The 16,769-nt window shown below is 35.4% G+C and overlaps 1 protein-coding gene across 1 annotated transcript in view; it reads left to right on the top strand.

The window, feature by feature from the left end:
* The window catches only part of KLHL1 (kelch like family member 1), a 215,561-nt gene that overhangs the window by 134,245 nt on the left and 64,547 nt on the right, over positions 1-16,769 (top strand). The window contains exon 6 of the mRNA XM_061995414.1: positions 16,219-16,405. Coding sequence (XP_061851398.1) covers positions 16,219-16,405 — 187 coding nt within the window. The remainder of the gene's footprint in view (positions 1-16,218; positions 16,406-16,769) is intronic.

Raw genomic sequence — 16,769 nt, 5'->3', positions numbered from 1 at the left:
GCTCTCAATCTGTTCAAAATATAAACCTTATCTGTCTTTATAATAATTCTGTATTGCCTAAGTTTCAGAACAGTGTTACTATAGAAATATTCCTCTTCGATTTCTCATTCTGTGCAGTATAGAGTGTGTCTACGTGAAAACACAAATTTATTGATACATTAGATTAACTGTCCAAATCAATTATAAGGTCTTGTTATATCTAAGAGCTTATCTTTCCTTGACCTTCAAAAAAATACCATTTTCAGTGCACGGTTAAATGTGTAATACAGTTTTATTTGCATAAAGTGATGCCTTTAGTTATGGGAAGGCATGTTTTGCCTGTTTATGGTTTTATCTTTATTAGTGACTTTCAAATTGTGTATTATGTCAGATTTTTGAAGAAATTGCTCAGTGTGTATGTGGCTGTTTAGACATCCTCTTTGGCAATGTATTTTTAAGTTCTTTCAATAAATTTTAACTGAATAGGATACTAGGGTATTGTAACTCACATCTGAAAATCCTGTATGTTTGACAAAACTATTAAATACAGTGGGAGTGGATCAAATAACAGTGGTGTACCCCATGATGTTTTCCAGTTAAAACTGTAGTTTACACTCTTTTTTTTATCATACAAATAAACAGCATCATAATAGCATGCATATATCTCAGCAATGAAAATTAGCAAGCTGAGACTTGTCAACATGCTTAACACCCTGCTGTTCATAACAGTTTTAATGAAAATGAATAGGTGCTAAGCACTTCAAAAAGTCTGACAGTGTAGTTTATGTTCCTAAATAGAGATGCAAGTTGCTGGCCACTTTTAGAAATCTTATTTGGAATACTTTTTCGCTTAGACCTGTCCTGACTGTGTTTTCATCCACAAGCATACCATATGACAAATACTATCAGATTCCAATTGCACTGTATGCAATGAACACAGTTGTGTTCAACTGTGTTAACTCCAGTAATATATTTTTCTTGTGAGTGGCAATAATAGAAAAAAATCAAATGCTACTGGATTTTTTTTTAATTTATCATGTAGTAGTTGGCTCTGTTTTGATTAATGAAGTCAGAAAAAATAAAACTGAGAGGTTTTATCATGGGAGAAAATAAGCTGCTGCAGACTTCACAATTCTGTTGTGATCTAAACAAGGTAGTAAGACCTTTCAATGTGGGACATGAATACTTCCAAACAAGAAAGACATTACAATCTTGTCTGTAGAGTGAATTCATCCTGTTTCTTAGGACTTACATTGTAGCTCCCTGAAGAATTGTGTACTGACAGTCTGTTGAAGTCTCAGCTTAAATTGCATACCTAAGTACTTTAAACTGTGACTGAGTCAAACCCAAACATCTGAGTTTGCCTTGTTGTAATATGTAACATTTCCATTCCTTTTTAATGCAAGCTTTACTTATTTTCTACTTATGATCACAGAATCACAGAATGGTTGAGGTAAGAGTGGATCTCTGGAGGTCATCTGATACAATCCCTGGACTTAAGCAGGGCCACCCAGTTGCGCAGAACCATGTCTAGACAACTTTTGAATATCTCCAAAGAGATATTCAACAACATCCTTGATTAACCTGTTCCAGTGTTCAGTGACTTTCACAGTAAAAATATGTTTCTTGATTTTCAGATGGAACCTCCTTGTTTCAGTTTGTGCCCATTGCCTCTTGTCTTGTCACTGGACACCACTGAGAAGATCCAGATTGATCCTGCTCTTTTTTATGCTAAACTATTCCAGCTCTCCCATCCTTTCCATATAGAAGTGGAATGCACCAGTCCCTTAACCATCTAAGCAGCCCTTCCCTGGACTCACTAGTAGCCATTATCTGTCTTATACTGGGTAGCCCAGAGCTGGACACAGCACTCCAGGTGTGTCCCCATCAGTGCTGAGGGGAAGGATCACCTCCATCTACCTACTGGCAATACAGCAGCCTCAGACACCATTAGCCTTCTTTAGAGCAAGGGCATATTGCTGGTTCCTGTTGACCTTAGTGTCAACAGCAGGACCTCCAGTCTGTTTCTCCCTAGCTACAGGACTTTACACTTGTTGAACTTTATGAGGTTCCTGTGAGTCTCTTTCTCCACCTTGTTGAGGCTTCTCTGGATGGCAGCACCACCCTCCCACTTTTGTGTCATCAGCAAACTTCCTGAGAGTATACTCTGCCCGATCCACCAGATCAGTAATGATTTCCATAGTTTACTGTAGAGGTATCTAAGCTAGTTTTAGAATAACTAGGTTATCAGGAGAATAACAGGGTGAGAGCTGACCCTAGAAAAGATTAACTTGTCCTTCTATATGTCAAGATTTGCTGCTAGTTCTTTTTTCCCATAGATGAGGCCTCCAGAGGTCATGCAGATGTAACTCACTGAAAACAGTGAAGGCAAAGATCAATCACTATGGGTACCTTTAAAAGTAGTCTTATTGCTCTTGACATCGTTTGAAATCTGTCACTTTGAACTTAAGGAGGAAGGAAGGATTGCAGATTCTTGAAGTATTTAGAGTATCTTGAATGGTCTTCCTGGAAAAAGAGTAATCAGATGTCTAAGAGAGAGATCCCTTCCCTCATATTAAGTCCCTATTTTTTGCAGCACAGTGCTGTTTTCTGCGTTATATCTTCTCTCTTAGATTGATTCTGCATGATAGAAAAGCACATAATCATACACGTTTTCTTCCCTAGTTCTAGTTGAGCCATCAACATTTCAGAGATTATGTACGTACTACAAGAATTCCTTGTATTAGATATTTGTAGTATTTGTCTTTGAAACATACTATATGGAAAAGGTGTTTAAATATGCAGTTCCTCTTCTGTGTGAGGTTATCTTATCCACTCTTTTTGCCTGTATCTAAGACCTGAAGAGCATATTTGAAATGGGAGAACAGTAGGGAAAAGATGCTTCTGTTGTGTTCCTTTTTTTATGTGTGTGTGCTTTTTCTCTTACAAGAGTTTTACAAAAATTACGTCAGTTTTGGTAGACTATAGCTAAATACAGTTAACAGTTAACTACACTTAAAAATAAAAACCCCAGTAATTTCCAAATGTAGGCTATATCCTGGTATTGAAAGAGTAAAATTTGTTTCATTTGTTGGCATCTGTCATTCTTTTACCTAATCGTCCATTTGATCACTTTCTGAAGAAGAAGAAAAATTCAGAAGACCTTCAAATAATAACATCTGCCTTTGAACCAAAGAAAATCAGACAATAAGAATATTTCATCATAGCCAACGCATTTTGTTGACTAAAGTATTAGAGTATTTTTTATTATTTTATTTTCCTGTGATTTTTTTTCTCATATTCCTTATGAATGCAGTTTGACTTCTAAAACTTCTTTTTATTTCTTACATAATAATATGCATGGGGCCCAGAATTACGGTTACTGTTTTCCTCAAGGATTAGAGAAGAAAATAATACCAGATACTCAAAGACACATGCATCTCACATAACTTTAGATATCTAGAAAGCAAATATCTCACATATGAGACAAGTATTTACTTTAAAAGGAAATTTATCTTGAAAGAAAGATTTTCTTTAATTCATTTACTGGAGAGAGGGCCTACACAATGAGGTTAGATGTAGATCTCTACATCATTATATTTAAGTATGTAGAAAGCTTGTGTCTTAGGTTTTGCACTGCTTATTTTGAAGAGACAACACTAGAGGCAAAACCTAGAGGAGAGAGCTGTGATACATTTACTATTTACCTAAACTGAATAACATTTGAATCAGTGATGATAGGACAAGGGGCAACAGTACAAGCTACAACCTAGGAGGTTCCAAAGAAATACAAGGAAGAATGTCTTCACTGTGAGGGTGATGGTGTACTGGAAGAGGCTGCCCAGATGAGTTGTTGAGTCTCCTTCTCTGGAGACATTCAAAACCCACCTGGATGAGTTCCTGTGTGACCTACTCTAGATGGTCCTGCTCTGGCAGGGATGTTGGACTAGATGATCTTTCAAGGTCCCTTCCAGCCCTACCATTCTGTGATTCTGTGTTGTCAGGGTGATATGTAAATTGATCAAATTAGTATCAGTTTCAAAGATCAACTTAATAGTCCAACAAAAGTAAATCTGTTTGCCAAAAAAAGTGGTACCATATTTACAAATTAAGTTAAAGTTTTAACAGTGTGAGAAAAGATAACAAGGAACCACTTCTAGAAAATAATATTGAAGATTTGAATAAATGGGCTCATTAAATCATAAGCTTTGGGAAAGTAATAATGAAGTGAAAGTAGTTTCAACACCACAGTTTAATTACTTACCACAGATGCTACCAATGAATATACAAATCCCATTACTTAACTTGTTAAAGAAAGCGGGGATGGGAAAAAATCCATTTCTTCATTTTTATATCAAATGTAAAGCTTCAGATAATCCGTGTATGTGATTGTTTTTCTAATATATTCATTTTGGTAACCTAATGTTAGTTTAAGGAAAACAAACTTCAACTATGCTATATACTTTTTGGTTTGGTTTCATTTTTGTGCCTTGAGGTGGGCACGGAATAGAGGGGATTCAGGATTATAACTAAAGGGTAGAAAGCCAGTTTCAAAGTTCTTCTGGATGTTAAATTATTTTTAATTTTTTGGGAAAACATTGGAATTACAAATAAATTAAACACTGAATAAGTTTCTTCTGCCAGTGACTGTGATCAGAAAAAATACCAGGTTAGTTTGTGTCAGAGTTAGGTTGTCAGACAGAAGACACAATGAAATGTATTTCCAGAATTCCAGTCCAAGACCATTCACTGTTACTGCTGCACAACGGATTTCCTTGCAGTGTGTTATTACACGCAAGCATACACAGAATGCAGACTTACAGACTGACTAATGAAGGTCTATTGTGTCTAAGCAGTAAATTTTAATGTAGATTATTTGCAATAGAAATGATTAGCCACGTTTCAAGAAATAACTGGTCTAGAGTTTCTTAAAGATCATGAAATCTGTTGCATCTTATTGCTGAGAAAATAACCTTTCTCTGAGAATACAGAAATCTGAGGGATTTAGATATAGTCTGTCTTTGTGAATTGAGCAGCTGTCTTGACTAACCACACGTTATGAATAATTTAATCCACTGGCAACACATATATTGAATTCCCTGCACTGAATATTTGTGTTACTACAGAAAAATGCCTCTGAACTAAAACAGGTTTACTGAAATCATTAATTATACATGAATAAGAAAGAAATTATTACAAACAGATCAAGAGTGTTTGATGAGCTGAAAGAAAATGTTGGAAAACAAAACCAAAAAAAAAAACTTTTTTGAGAAATTCGGAATTGAACCTATATTTCACGATTTTATTTCTAAGGCAATCTGTTGAAATGGTTGTTCTAAAACCCAATTTAAATTCAAAAAGATAAACTAGGCAAAAGCTTTTTTTAACATTTTAATTTAAGGCCCCTAATTACAACAGTCAAGTGAGTAAAATAGATTATTATGTTGAATTTACCTCAATTCAATCAACTGTTAGCAAAACAGAAATGTCTTTAAATAGTATTGATAAAGTTCAGTTGCATAAAACAGGATTTAGAAATGAAGTTTAAACTTGACCTCCATACGTGATCAATTTGTTACTTTATGATCTCTACATTTAGGAGACCAGAAGAGGTAACAACTTTGTTATATTTTAAAAGACTTAAAGGAGAGAATGAGGCCATGTTTAAGTGTTTTCATTTACAATAGTTAAAATCTATTAGCAAATCAGGATCTAGATAAAGTATTACACTATCGGTAATAATAATAATACTAAGCTTGTGCTCAAAGCTCAAAAATTGGTGGAAAATAATTTTATGACTGTAATATATATATTTTTTTTAAATACATGATTTAAATTTAAGAGTTAAAAGAAGTGGAAAAATATATTTGTAGTGAATTCACATTTATATTATTCCTGAAGCTGTACATTCTGTTAAGCAAAATTAAGGGAATTACTTATGTAAAAAGTGGACTAATTTTCAAATGAATATATAATTTCTGATATCTTTTTCCGACCACTATTCTAAATTTTTAATCTACATTTTAAAGAGTTGTTTTTCTCTAAATATCATTCTTAAAGATTGTAATAATGCATACTTTATCAGTAGCCAAAAATATCTTCACTTTCTCATGTAAACAGTGCAAACATACTGCTTCTTGTTGTCCTAGTATTTTCTTCGTGATTAATTAGTATATATAAAAATGAAATTTTTGATCTATTTTTCTTACTAGAAAACATTATTGATGACTGAAATAACAGACTCGTTTTACTTGAGAATATTTTATATTAGTGAAAACCATTTAGAGTTCTAATGCAGACATTTAAGTAAATACCTTGCATTGTTAAAAGAGCCATCATTTAATTCAATTCCCCAGTACCTTTCCGTAGTTAATTTCACATTTATCTTCCATTCTTCAAAGAAAGAAAATTGTTTATGTACTAACCCACAGTACTGGAGAATTCCTCATGCTGAGATGCTTTTACTACTTTTTAAAGCATCTAAACAGCTTAACACAATAACTATGAAGTAAGGATGATTAAGGTTGGAGAACCTGGTCAGAAAATAAGCTGTAAATAGGCTGTAGAAAAATACCCATGTTCTGTAAAATTTATTTAATTCTGAAGATATCAGTCCAAAACTGAAATTATTAGTTTGAAAGTCCTTTTCTGTCATTGAAAATGCTGTCTTGGATTTTTTTTTTTTTTTTTAATCACTGTTAGTTCCCTTTCTTTTGCCTATTATGTATGTGTTTTCAGGGCTGTATGGCTTTGTGTATGACAGAGATAAAAAAAAGAAAATAACATATTTGGTTTTGACATAAAAGGAAACTAGGCAAGCAGTTTGATAATTTTTGATGTTGTGTCTTTTGTCATTGAAAGGCTACTCATGCATCTTTTAGAGCCCCACAAAGAGTGTTTGCATGTACTCTTTGGTTCTTGGGTAAATGTCAAGGAGTCAAATAATTAAATTACATTTCCTTGTAATGCCTAGTAGATTATTACCATACATTTGAAAATCTTACATTATTAAAAAATGCCCATTTATGAACATTAATTGGTAATTGATTTACTCAAAATTACTTGCAGCATCATATTTCCTAGTAGTGTTAGGTCTGAGTTTTCTGTCCATATTATATTAATTTTCAGAATTTTCCATATTATTTTCCTATTATACTTTGTGGCACTAAGTAGATAAAATGAATAAGAGTCAAAGTTAGTACACTGAGGTTTGAAAATCATCTGGAATGTGTAAATCTAGATTAAAAATTAGGACTATGCATCAGAAAATCAAATTTATTTGAGCAAAGTCAACATGTCTTCTGGGAAAAAAAAAAAAGGCAACGCCTTGGGTATACTCTTCCATTTCTCAACCTTATTGGACTTTTAATTAAAAAAAAAAGAAAATTAAAATTCCTTTTCTTCCAGAAAAGAAAACTAGTTACAGTGCTTTATTATCTAGGCCATGAAAAACACTTTTTGAGCTAATTTTTAAGAAGATTTATAATAACAATTTAAGTGAACCTTTATTACTCTTGAATTAAACCTTCTTAATGAGATTAGTATTTAAATAATCTGCATTATTTTTAATTTTATTTTTAATTATGGCTAATGTCTGTTCAAACCTTGTAGACTAAACCAAGTATCCTGTTTGTATCAACCATCATTTTAATCCCAAAGTAGACATGGACATAATCATTCAGGCAGAATCCTGAATTAATTGATATATGACCAAATGTATTCATACTGAAGCAGATACATTTGGTATGCTGCTAATAATATTAGCTCAATGTACTGTTTTTTTCTATTAGCTCTAGTTAAGTGGAAATAATAACATTTTACATCAAGCTGTTCTTGAAAAGATATAACAAAACTATTTACAATTATTGCAGAATTTTTATTTAAAACATACTATCTCCAAACACTTTGCCTATCAAAAAAAAATAAATGAAAATTGCTGGTCAGTTGCCAGTTGCAGAACCTATGTTAAGCTCTCTCAAGGAAATCTGAATAAATTTTTTTAAACTGGAGCATTTCAACAAACTCTTAAAATGAAACAAACAAAAAAGTAATTAACTCAGTAGTTTATCTCATAGTTTCAAAATGTTTTAAATAAGAATATGAAGTCTAGATATTATTAAGCAATTAATCTTTGTAACAACAGCATTCATATCCAACAGATGCAGCTCAGAGTTTATTGATTTTATGAAAAAGAAGTAGAATTTTGTGGGGGACATTTTTTTTCCTTGCATCTTTGCAGTGGAGCTTAAATAGCTATACTGATTTTTTTTAATGGATACATAAAGTTTTGATCATAATAACAATGAATTAAATTGAAATCTGCAGTTAGTATAGTATTTACAGGCAGTTCAAACACTGTATTCTTTTCATCAAATTATCCAGCTGAAATGCCTCCATTCATATATTAATACAAGGACGTAGGAATTATTACATTTTACCAGCTTTAGACAAATTAAGAAATTCTTCTAATTGTAGTTTTGTCGAAAGATGCACAGTGTTTCCTAAGAGCTAGGGCAGCATAAGCATAATAAGACTTTGAAAGTGGACTGAAAACTTTTTTTAAAGAAAGTTTTAAAGCAGTATTTTTATACTTTCCAGGAATTTCTGCAATCCCTTTATCTGCTTTTCATTTTAATCTGTACAAAGGACAATCATGACCCCACATTTCAAAAGCCTCTATTCTTTCCTGATAGCTGCATTACTATGATCATCAACAAGAACCAGCTGTAACAAATCCGTACATGGAAGGAGTCACATAAAAGGACAATGATGGCAAATCAAATACTTCTCTTGAAAACCGTTCAATATGCAAACTTTAGGTCATTCCTTCTTCAGATTTTTGTTTCATATGGTAATGTGTTTCTCTGGCTCAAGGTTGTCAAGTGACTTCGGATACATTTTAGATCAAGAAAGAGACTTATGGGCTTTGTTAAACAAAATGTTCCATAAAAATCCACATTTCATATATTCACAGTTCGCTTGAAGGATTTTAAGCTTTTTGTTCTTCTGTTACGATGATTAATACTATTAAGATGCCTTCCACTGAACACTGACGTACAGGTTTCTAAGGGCACAGAATATTTTTCTAGAGAGAAAGCTTCTAGATACTAGCATAATTTTGAGAGACGTAGAAGTTGTTTTCTGTCTTCAATAAAATTAATGTGTTTGATTATGAAAATTAATACTATTCAGAGCATAGAATATTATGTTGCTAAGGACTATTCAAGGTTCTAAACCACAGTGAAAGGACCTGGGCATATAGAAATCACATACAGCATAATTTTGAATGATGCTGTGCTTCGTTGGACAACAACTGTCTATTAAATAGTTGAAGAATAGTTGGGAAGAGTATAGGAACATTGCCAGGGCATGCAGAGTTGCAACTAGGAAGGCTAGAGCCCTTCTAGGGCCAGGGAAGTTAAGGACAGTAATAAGGCATTTTTCAAGTACATCAGCAGCAGAGGGAAGACAAAGGGGAATGTGGGCCCACTGCTAAACACAGAGGGTGCCCTGGTGACTGAGGGTGCAGAGAAGGCCGAAACACTGAATGCCTTCTTTGCTTCACTCTATACAGCCAAGGCCAGCTCTTGGAAAGCCCAGTCCAGCAAGGATAATAGAATGGCCAGGACAGTGGAGGACTTGCTGTGGGTGGAAGAGGAAGAGGTTAAAGGCTTGTTGGCCAAGCTTAAGGCTCATAAGTCAATGGATCCTGATGGGATGCATCCTAGACTGCTGAGGGAGCTGGCAGATGTGATTGCTAAGCTTCTCTCCATCATTTTTTAACAACCACGGAGGAGAGGCAAGGTGCCTGAGGACTGGACAAAGGCCAATATCACTCCAGTCTTCAAAAAGGGCAAGAAGGACGACCCAGGAAACTACAGGATGGTCAGGCTCACCTCCATCCCTGGAAAGGTGACGGAACAACTCATCCTGAATGTTGTCACTAAACATATGAAGGAAAAGATGGTTATCAGGGGCAGTCAACATGAATTCAACAAGGGGAAATCCTATTTGACCAACCTGATAACCTTCTATGAGTGCATAACCAGCTGGCTAGATGAGGGGAAAGCAGCAGATGTCATCTACCTTGACTTCGGGAAGGCTTTTGACACTGTCTCCCATAACATCCTCATCAGAAAGCTCAGGCAGTGTGGCTTCGATGAGTAGACGGTGAGGTAGATTGAGAGCTGCCATTCAGCGGGATCTCAACCAGCTTGAGAGTTGGGCAGAGAGGAACCTCATGAGGTTCAACAAGGACAAGTGCAGAGTCCTACATCTGGGAAGGACCAACCCCATGCACCAGCACAGGCTGGGGGTTGAGCTGCTGAAGAGCAGCTCTGCAGAGAGACCTGGGAGTGCTGATTGATAATAAACTAAACATGAGCCAGCAATGTGCCCTCGTGGCCAAGGCGGCCAATGGCATCCTGGGATGCATCAAGAAGAGTGTGGCCAGCAGGTCAAGGGAGGTTCTTCTCCCCCTCTACTCTGCCCTGCTGAGGCCTCATCTGGAGTCCTGTGTCCAGTTCTGGGCTCCTCAGCTCAAGAGGGGCAGGGAAGTGCTGGAGAGAGTCCAGTACAGTACCACCAAGATGATCAGGGGAATGGAACATCTTTCATACGAGGAAAGGCTCCGGGAACTGGGGCTTTTTAGTCTGGAGAAGAGGAGACTGAGGGGAGATCTTATTAACATTTATAAATATCTAAAGAGTGGGTGTCAGGAAGTTAGGACATCCCTTTTTTCTATGGTAGATAGTAACAGGACAAGGGGTAATGGGATGAAGCTGGAACACAAAAAGTTCCACTTAAACATAAGAAAAAACTATTTCACTCTGAGGGTGAGGGAGCAGTGGCACAGGCTGCCCAGAGGGGTTGTGGAGTCTCCTTCCTTGGAGGTCTTCAAGACCCGCCTGGACATGTTCCTATGCGACCTGATCTAAGTGAATCTGCTTCTGCAGGGGAGTTGGACTAGATGATCTCTAAAGGTCGATTCCAGCTCCTACTATTCTATGATTCTATGATTCCTAGATCCTGGATGTTCAACATGAAGAGAATGGGACTTATCCCATCTCTCAAATGATTGTTTATGTAGAAGATGTGAGATTTCACTTAATATTCAAATCAACTGATCAAAACACTAATTCTATTTCACCTGAATCATAGCTGGAAATCAATAGGGTAAAAGAGGGGCTGGGGAAGATCTGTCAGCAGGCGTACAAGTAGAGATACTCCCCAAGGAAGAAAGGTGGGAGCCAAGAGTAACATCAAGGCAAGCAACAATAGGATGCAATCCCATGGTGTACCCAGTGTCTGTCACTGTAACAGTAACAAACTCCTTCTGTGCTCATTAGACTCAACTATCGTTTTGGCAGTACTTGAGTACTTTTCTCTTCAGATCCGAAATTGAATGTGCTTCACTGAATTGAACCATGCCTGCTCTCTGCAGCATTGTGCTGAAATTAATTTACAGGTACAGCTGAGCAGGGACTTGTTGGATGTTTTAACTGAAAAATGAGAAGCATGATGACACAGTTACTAAAAATTCTCAGGATATTGTTAATCTGAGAAGTTCTTTCAATGTTCTAAAGACAATATAATAATTTAGCTATACTGAAGTAGTGCTGACATAGGTCTTCTGAGAAGTGACAGCTCTGTATGTTTCCATGTGTTACAAAACCCAGCAATCTTTATTTAATGTTGGATGCAATTGTCTCTCAATGAAGTATCTCATAGCCATGAAATAACAAGCTGAACATGGTACGTTTTCCATTGAAACGTCCTTATTAACTGAATTTCCTCGTCAAGTGCATCCTGATTTAATAAAAATATATTGATTATTTTGATGTAATAATGAAAGATAACTATGGAGTAGAAAGACATTGAATCAAGTTATTGAAACATAGACAACGTATAACAGGTGTATAAATTTTCAGACCCTTTATATCTTACCTATCTTTAACTTTTACATGTGGCTCAGTGTTGGGACAAGTTTTTTTAATATCTTTAATATCTGTATTAATAATCTGAATGATGACTGAGTGCACTCTCAGTAAATTTACAGTTGACACAAAGCTGGACGGGTGCGTAAATCTTCTTGAGGGCAGGAAGGCCCTTCAAAAGGACCTGGACAGACTGGAGTGAAGGGCCAAAGCCAATCGTGTGAGATTCAACAAGTCCAAGTGCTAGGTTATGCACTTGGACCAAAGGATCTGGGGATGTTTGTTGATAACTGGCTGAATAGGAGTCAACGGTGTGCCTAGGTGGCCAAGAAGGCCAGTTGAGACCTGGCTTGTATTAGAAATAGTGTGGCCAGCAGGACCAGGAAAGTGTTTGTCCCCCTTTACATGGTACTGGTGAGGCCACACCTTAAATACTGTGTTCAATTTTTGCCTCTCACTACAAGACATTGAGGTACTGAAGCATGTCCAGAGATGGGCATCAAAGCAGGTGAACGGTCTGGAGAATAAGTCTTATGAGGAGCATCTGAAGGAGATGGGGTTGTTTAGTCTGGAGAGGAGAAGGCTGAGGAGACACCTTATCATAGAATCATAGGATCGTATGGTTCTCTACAACAACCTTAAAGGAGCCTGTAGCAAGATAGGGGTCAATCTCTTCTCTCAAGTAAGGAATGTTAAGACAAGTTGTACCAGGTAAGGTTTAGACTCCATTTAGGTGAACTTTTTTGCTAAGAGGATTGTTAGACACTAAAATAGGCTGACCAGGGAGGTAGTGTAGTCACCATCCCTGGAGTGATTTAAAATACATGTAGATAAGTTGCTTAGACACATAGTTTAGTGATGGGATTGGCAGTGTTAGGTTAGTGGTTGGACTTGATCTTAAAGGTCTTTTCCAATCAAAATAATTCCATGATTCTATGGTTTATTTTTACTTTCATGATTGTAGGATTATTTCAGGTTGATGCATAATCTATTTTGAGGCATTTAAATACAGCTATTAAACTGGACCATATTCAGTGATTTTTCTGAAAACATTATTATCAAGGAACATAGCCATGTTTGCTTCCACAGTTTCATTCTTTTAACTTTCTTTATCTGAAGTGATAAAACAACATCCTTTCATTTAGTGACCAAGATGTTTCATATAGAATTTAGCCTTGTTAATTGTACATTTGCAATATATCATGTATATGTTGTAACATTGATTTTCACATCCTGATAAGGAGAATACATGAATGTTAGATTTTCTGCATTTAATATATTGTAAATTCAGTATTTAAACAGCTCTTGTGCCAACTAATAAATCCCATGGTTTCCTTTGTATTACTTGGTTTCTCTAAAATCTTACCGCTTGCTATGAACCTAGAGGCCTTTTATGTTTAGCTAAATTATCACACTTGTAATCTTACTCCTTCTCCCTAAACTTAGCCTAGTTACTTTATGATGATGGCTCTTTGTACTTTTCCATATCTCCTCCTACTTTCTCTTTTTCTGTTTCATTTTTCTTTAATTACTTGCCTGTTTTTTTTTTTTTTCATGTTATAAATATTTGGATATTTTATGATACCAGATATCCAGAAAGATGGGCAGAGCCAGTATAATATCATCTGGTACTGTCATCTGAAATGTACCGGAAGTTTTCAATACACAACATCCTAAAACTATGAATTTTGCTAACTAGAGGCTAATGTTTCAATAAAGTAAACTGGATTTCATCCATTTTTGCCTAGAACTTCATTAAACATCTGTGTGACTCAAAATATCCAGAAGTTTTCTTACTCATGATTAGACCATTCAGGGACATCTCATAGCCTTGATAATTCAGGTAGCTAGCTTAATTTAAACAAAAAAAAAAAAACAAACCCATAATTTAAAAATTAATTTGATTCCTTCATCTAAAATTCACGGATTTTGTATTAGAACATAAAAGAATTAAATACCCAGTCTTCCACTGCAATGCATAGCCTCCACAACTTACAAGGGTTTGCTCTGCAATTTAATAACAGTCATACTTTTCAGTTACATGAACTTCACCATTGACTACAAGTATCCAGTTTTGAGACTAAGAAGAAATGAAATCTACCTTCACTCTAAAGAAATCTGTGATTATTAATAGCATAAATCTTTTTTTCAGTTATAGTAATCTTTACGCATTGCCACATGCCTTTTGTGCATATGTTAAAGGTCAGATTCTAATTTGCAGAACATAAGATGTGAGTATCATTTAACCCACTCAGAATTCCTAATAACTGCATTGCTACAATCTTAATATAGGTTTATATATTGAACTTGAAGGAGAAACAACAGGAATTAGTAAATAAGCAACTGACACTGAACAAAAGAAATTAAATAAAGAAATAGAGTGAAAAAAAAAATGAAGAAAGAGGAGCCAGTTTCAAAACCAACAGATGGAGGTAGACCTTCACCTACAGTTAGCAACGGGTCAAATTTATTGTAAAAACATATAATAATTGTAATAAAGTTATGTGAATTCAAAGGAAGATTGAACTAGTTCATGGAAGATAAGGCCCCTGAGAATTACAAAAGGTATGAAAATTACATGCACCTCAGAATGTCCCTGATCTGAAATTTGGACATGAGGGAAATATTACAGGGAATCAAGATATATATTTTAAAACAGTCTTATACCCTGTTACCTAGACCATGAATTACTGCCACAGTTGGAGATGTATTTTGAAAGGATAGATGAACCTCCTTGTTCACTTCTTTTAATAAGCAGGTCTATTGTTTGTTGGGTCATCAGCTATGTAAAATAAGAGTTCTAGACCACCAGTTGAGATACTGCAGTGTGTAATGTCTTTCTTTAGACATGAATAGATTAGTTTTGTGATTGGCACCTGAAATCTGCAAAACATTGACAGATTAACAAAGGACGTGCATGGTTTCTTCAGCAATTGTTGAAGTCAAGATGAAAAAGCTGAGTTCTTAAAAAGAATCTGTCTGCGTGTGTTTAGGCAATTGCAATGCAGTTTGCAAATGTTTGCATATATGTGTTGTGAGAGAGGTAGCACCTCATAAACTGTGGGAACTAAATTCTCCTGTTTCTTGCCCTCCAGCTCATTCTCTGAAAATGATTTGAGTCTCTCGGATAGATGTTCTCTGAGATCTAGAAATCTACTGCAGCGTACTGTATGCTATCATATGTGATTAAGACCTACTTGAATTTCATACAGTCAGCAGAATGTAGAGATTAGCATTTAGAAGTGTTCCTCACTTGCCTAAACATAAACATTGAACATTTAATTGGCTTCTGATGCCTTAGGGCATCTGAGATATCTACGTGGGTCTGGCAAGCATGAACACAAAAATCTGCGTTAACAGTTGCGCTCATACAGACTGACACCAGTAAGATCACAGAGTGATGCAAGTGACAGTAGTCATGGAGAGGTCTCCGTTCCAACTTTCTGCTCACAGCTGGGTCAGCTATGAGGTTAGACCTGGTTGCATACTCCAATGGGATTTTGAAAATGTAGAGGGTTATTTACATCATCTCAAAAGACAGTAGATTTGTACATACAGGCAAGTGAATCAAATACTTAATGTCTACAACTGTTAGCCGTCTTCCTTGGAAATGTACTAGAATTTTCAGCTCAATACTCAGAACATCTGTTTTGGTAACTACTGATTATATCTTTTATGTCAATCACAAAGTTAGTTACATTTTCTGGATCTTTAATTTTGCCAATAATATGGCAAAGCCATGGATTCAATATTTGCATAAGTAAGTTCCTTTGGGGTTTTTTTATTGGTAGAGGGGATTTTTCTTAGGGGTTTTTTTTGTTGTAGTTGTTTAGTCTAGAGTTGGTTTTTTTGGTTCAGTTTTGTTTTAAAAGTGAGAGTTGTTTCTGGAAACTTTTAAATAAATCTTATTATGTCTGTAAAATCTTATGTTATGTCCCTGCACACTCAAGATGCTTGCAAAGAGAGCGCTTCTGGGTTCTTTCAGTGTTATGTTGGAAACCATTAAAAATAAGTAATCCAGTAGCAAGACAACACTTAATTTTTGTTGTCTTCAGTAACAGTGCAATTCCAATTTTTAAGAATGGTGAATCGGTGATTTTAAAAGTTGCCACAAGTCTTTTAATACTCAATTAAATATTTACTTTCCTGTCTCTCCTTCAAAAATAAAAAAGAGCCCTTCAAACCTGTGTACTACAATGAAGTGATATGCTTATGACATCTGTTTTGTCATCTTCTTTCATTTCATAGTACTGCTTTTTTATGAGTTCCTAGCATTTCTGATTCATGATTGTGTCATTCACAGATATTGGCTGACCTAGAAAACCATGTGCTTTTTAAGGATGACCTAGAATGCCAGAAGCTTATTCTGGAAGCCATGAAATACCATCTTTTACCAGAGAGAAGAACTCTTATGCAAAGTCCAAGAACTAAACCTAGAAAATCTACAGTTGGAACACTTTATGCTGTTGGAGGAATGGATAACAACAAAGGTATCAGAGGATATTTGTTATTTAATAAAGCTATATTTAGCATTTTTTTAATTGGAAAATTACGACTTTCTATTCCAAGGCTGGGGTGGGATTGTCAAAATCAATCAAGAAGTGCTGCAAGACTTTTCGTCCATTGAAAATCTACTAGTATTTAAGGAAAAATACAATACTGTTAGAGAAAACAAACTGAATTTTGTGTTCATTCTTTGTTCAAAATTATCATTTCCAGAAAGAATTTAAACAAATCTACAGTGAGATTCATTTACCTTAGATTAAGCTTTCTAGAAATATTTCATTTATAGGTGTACACATCTTTTGTAGACAATGAAAAAAAGGCAATTTAGTATGCAGTGTGTTTCATCCT

The sequence above is a fragment of the Colius striatus genome, chromosome 1, assembly GCF_028858725.1.
Source record: "Colius striatus isolate bColStr4 chromosome 1, bColStr4.1.hap1, whole genome shotgun sequence".
NCBI classification, from domain to species: Eukaryota; Metazoa; Chordata; class Aves; order Coliiformes; family Coliidae; genus Colius; species Colius striatus.
Note: the sequence above shows the minus strand (reverse complement) of the source record. Positions and strands in the feature narration are given on the sequence as shown.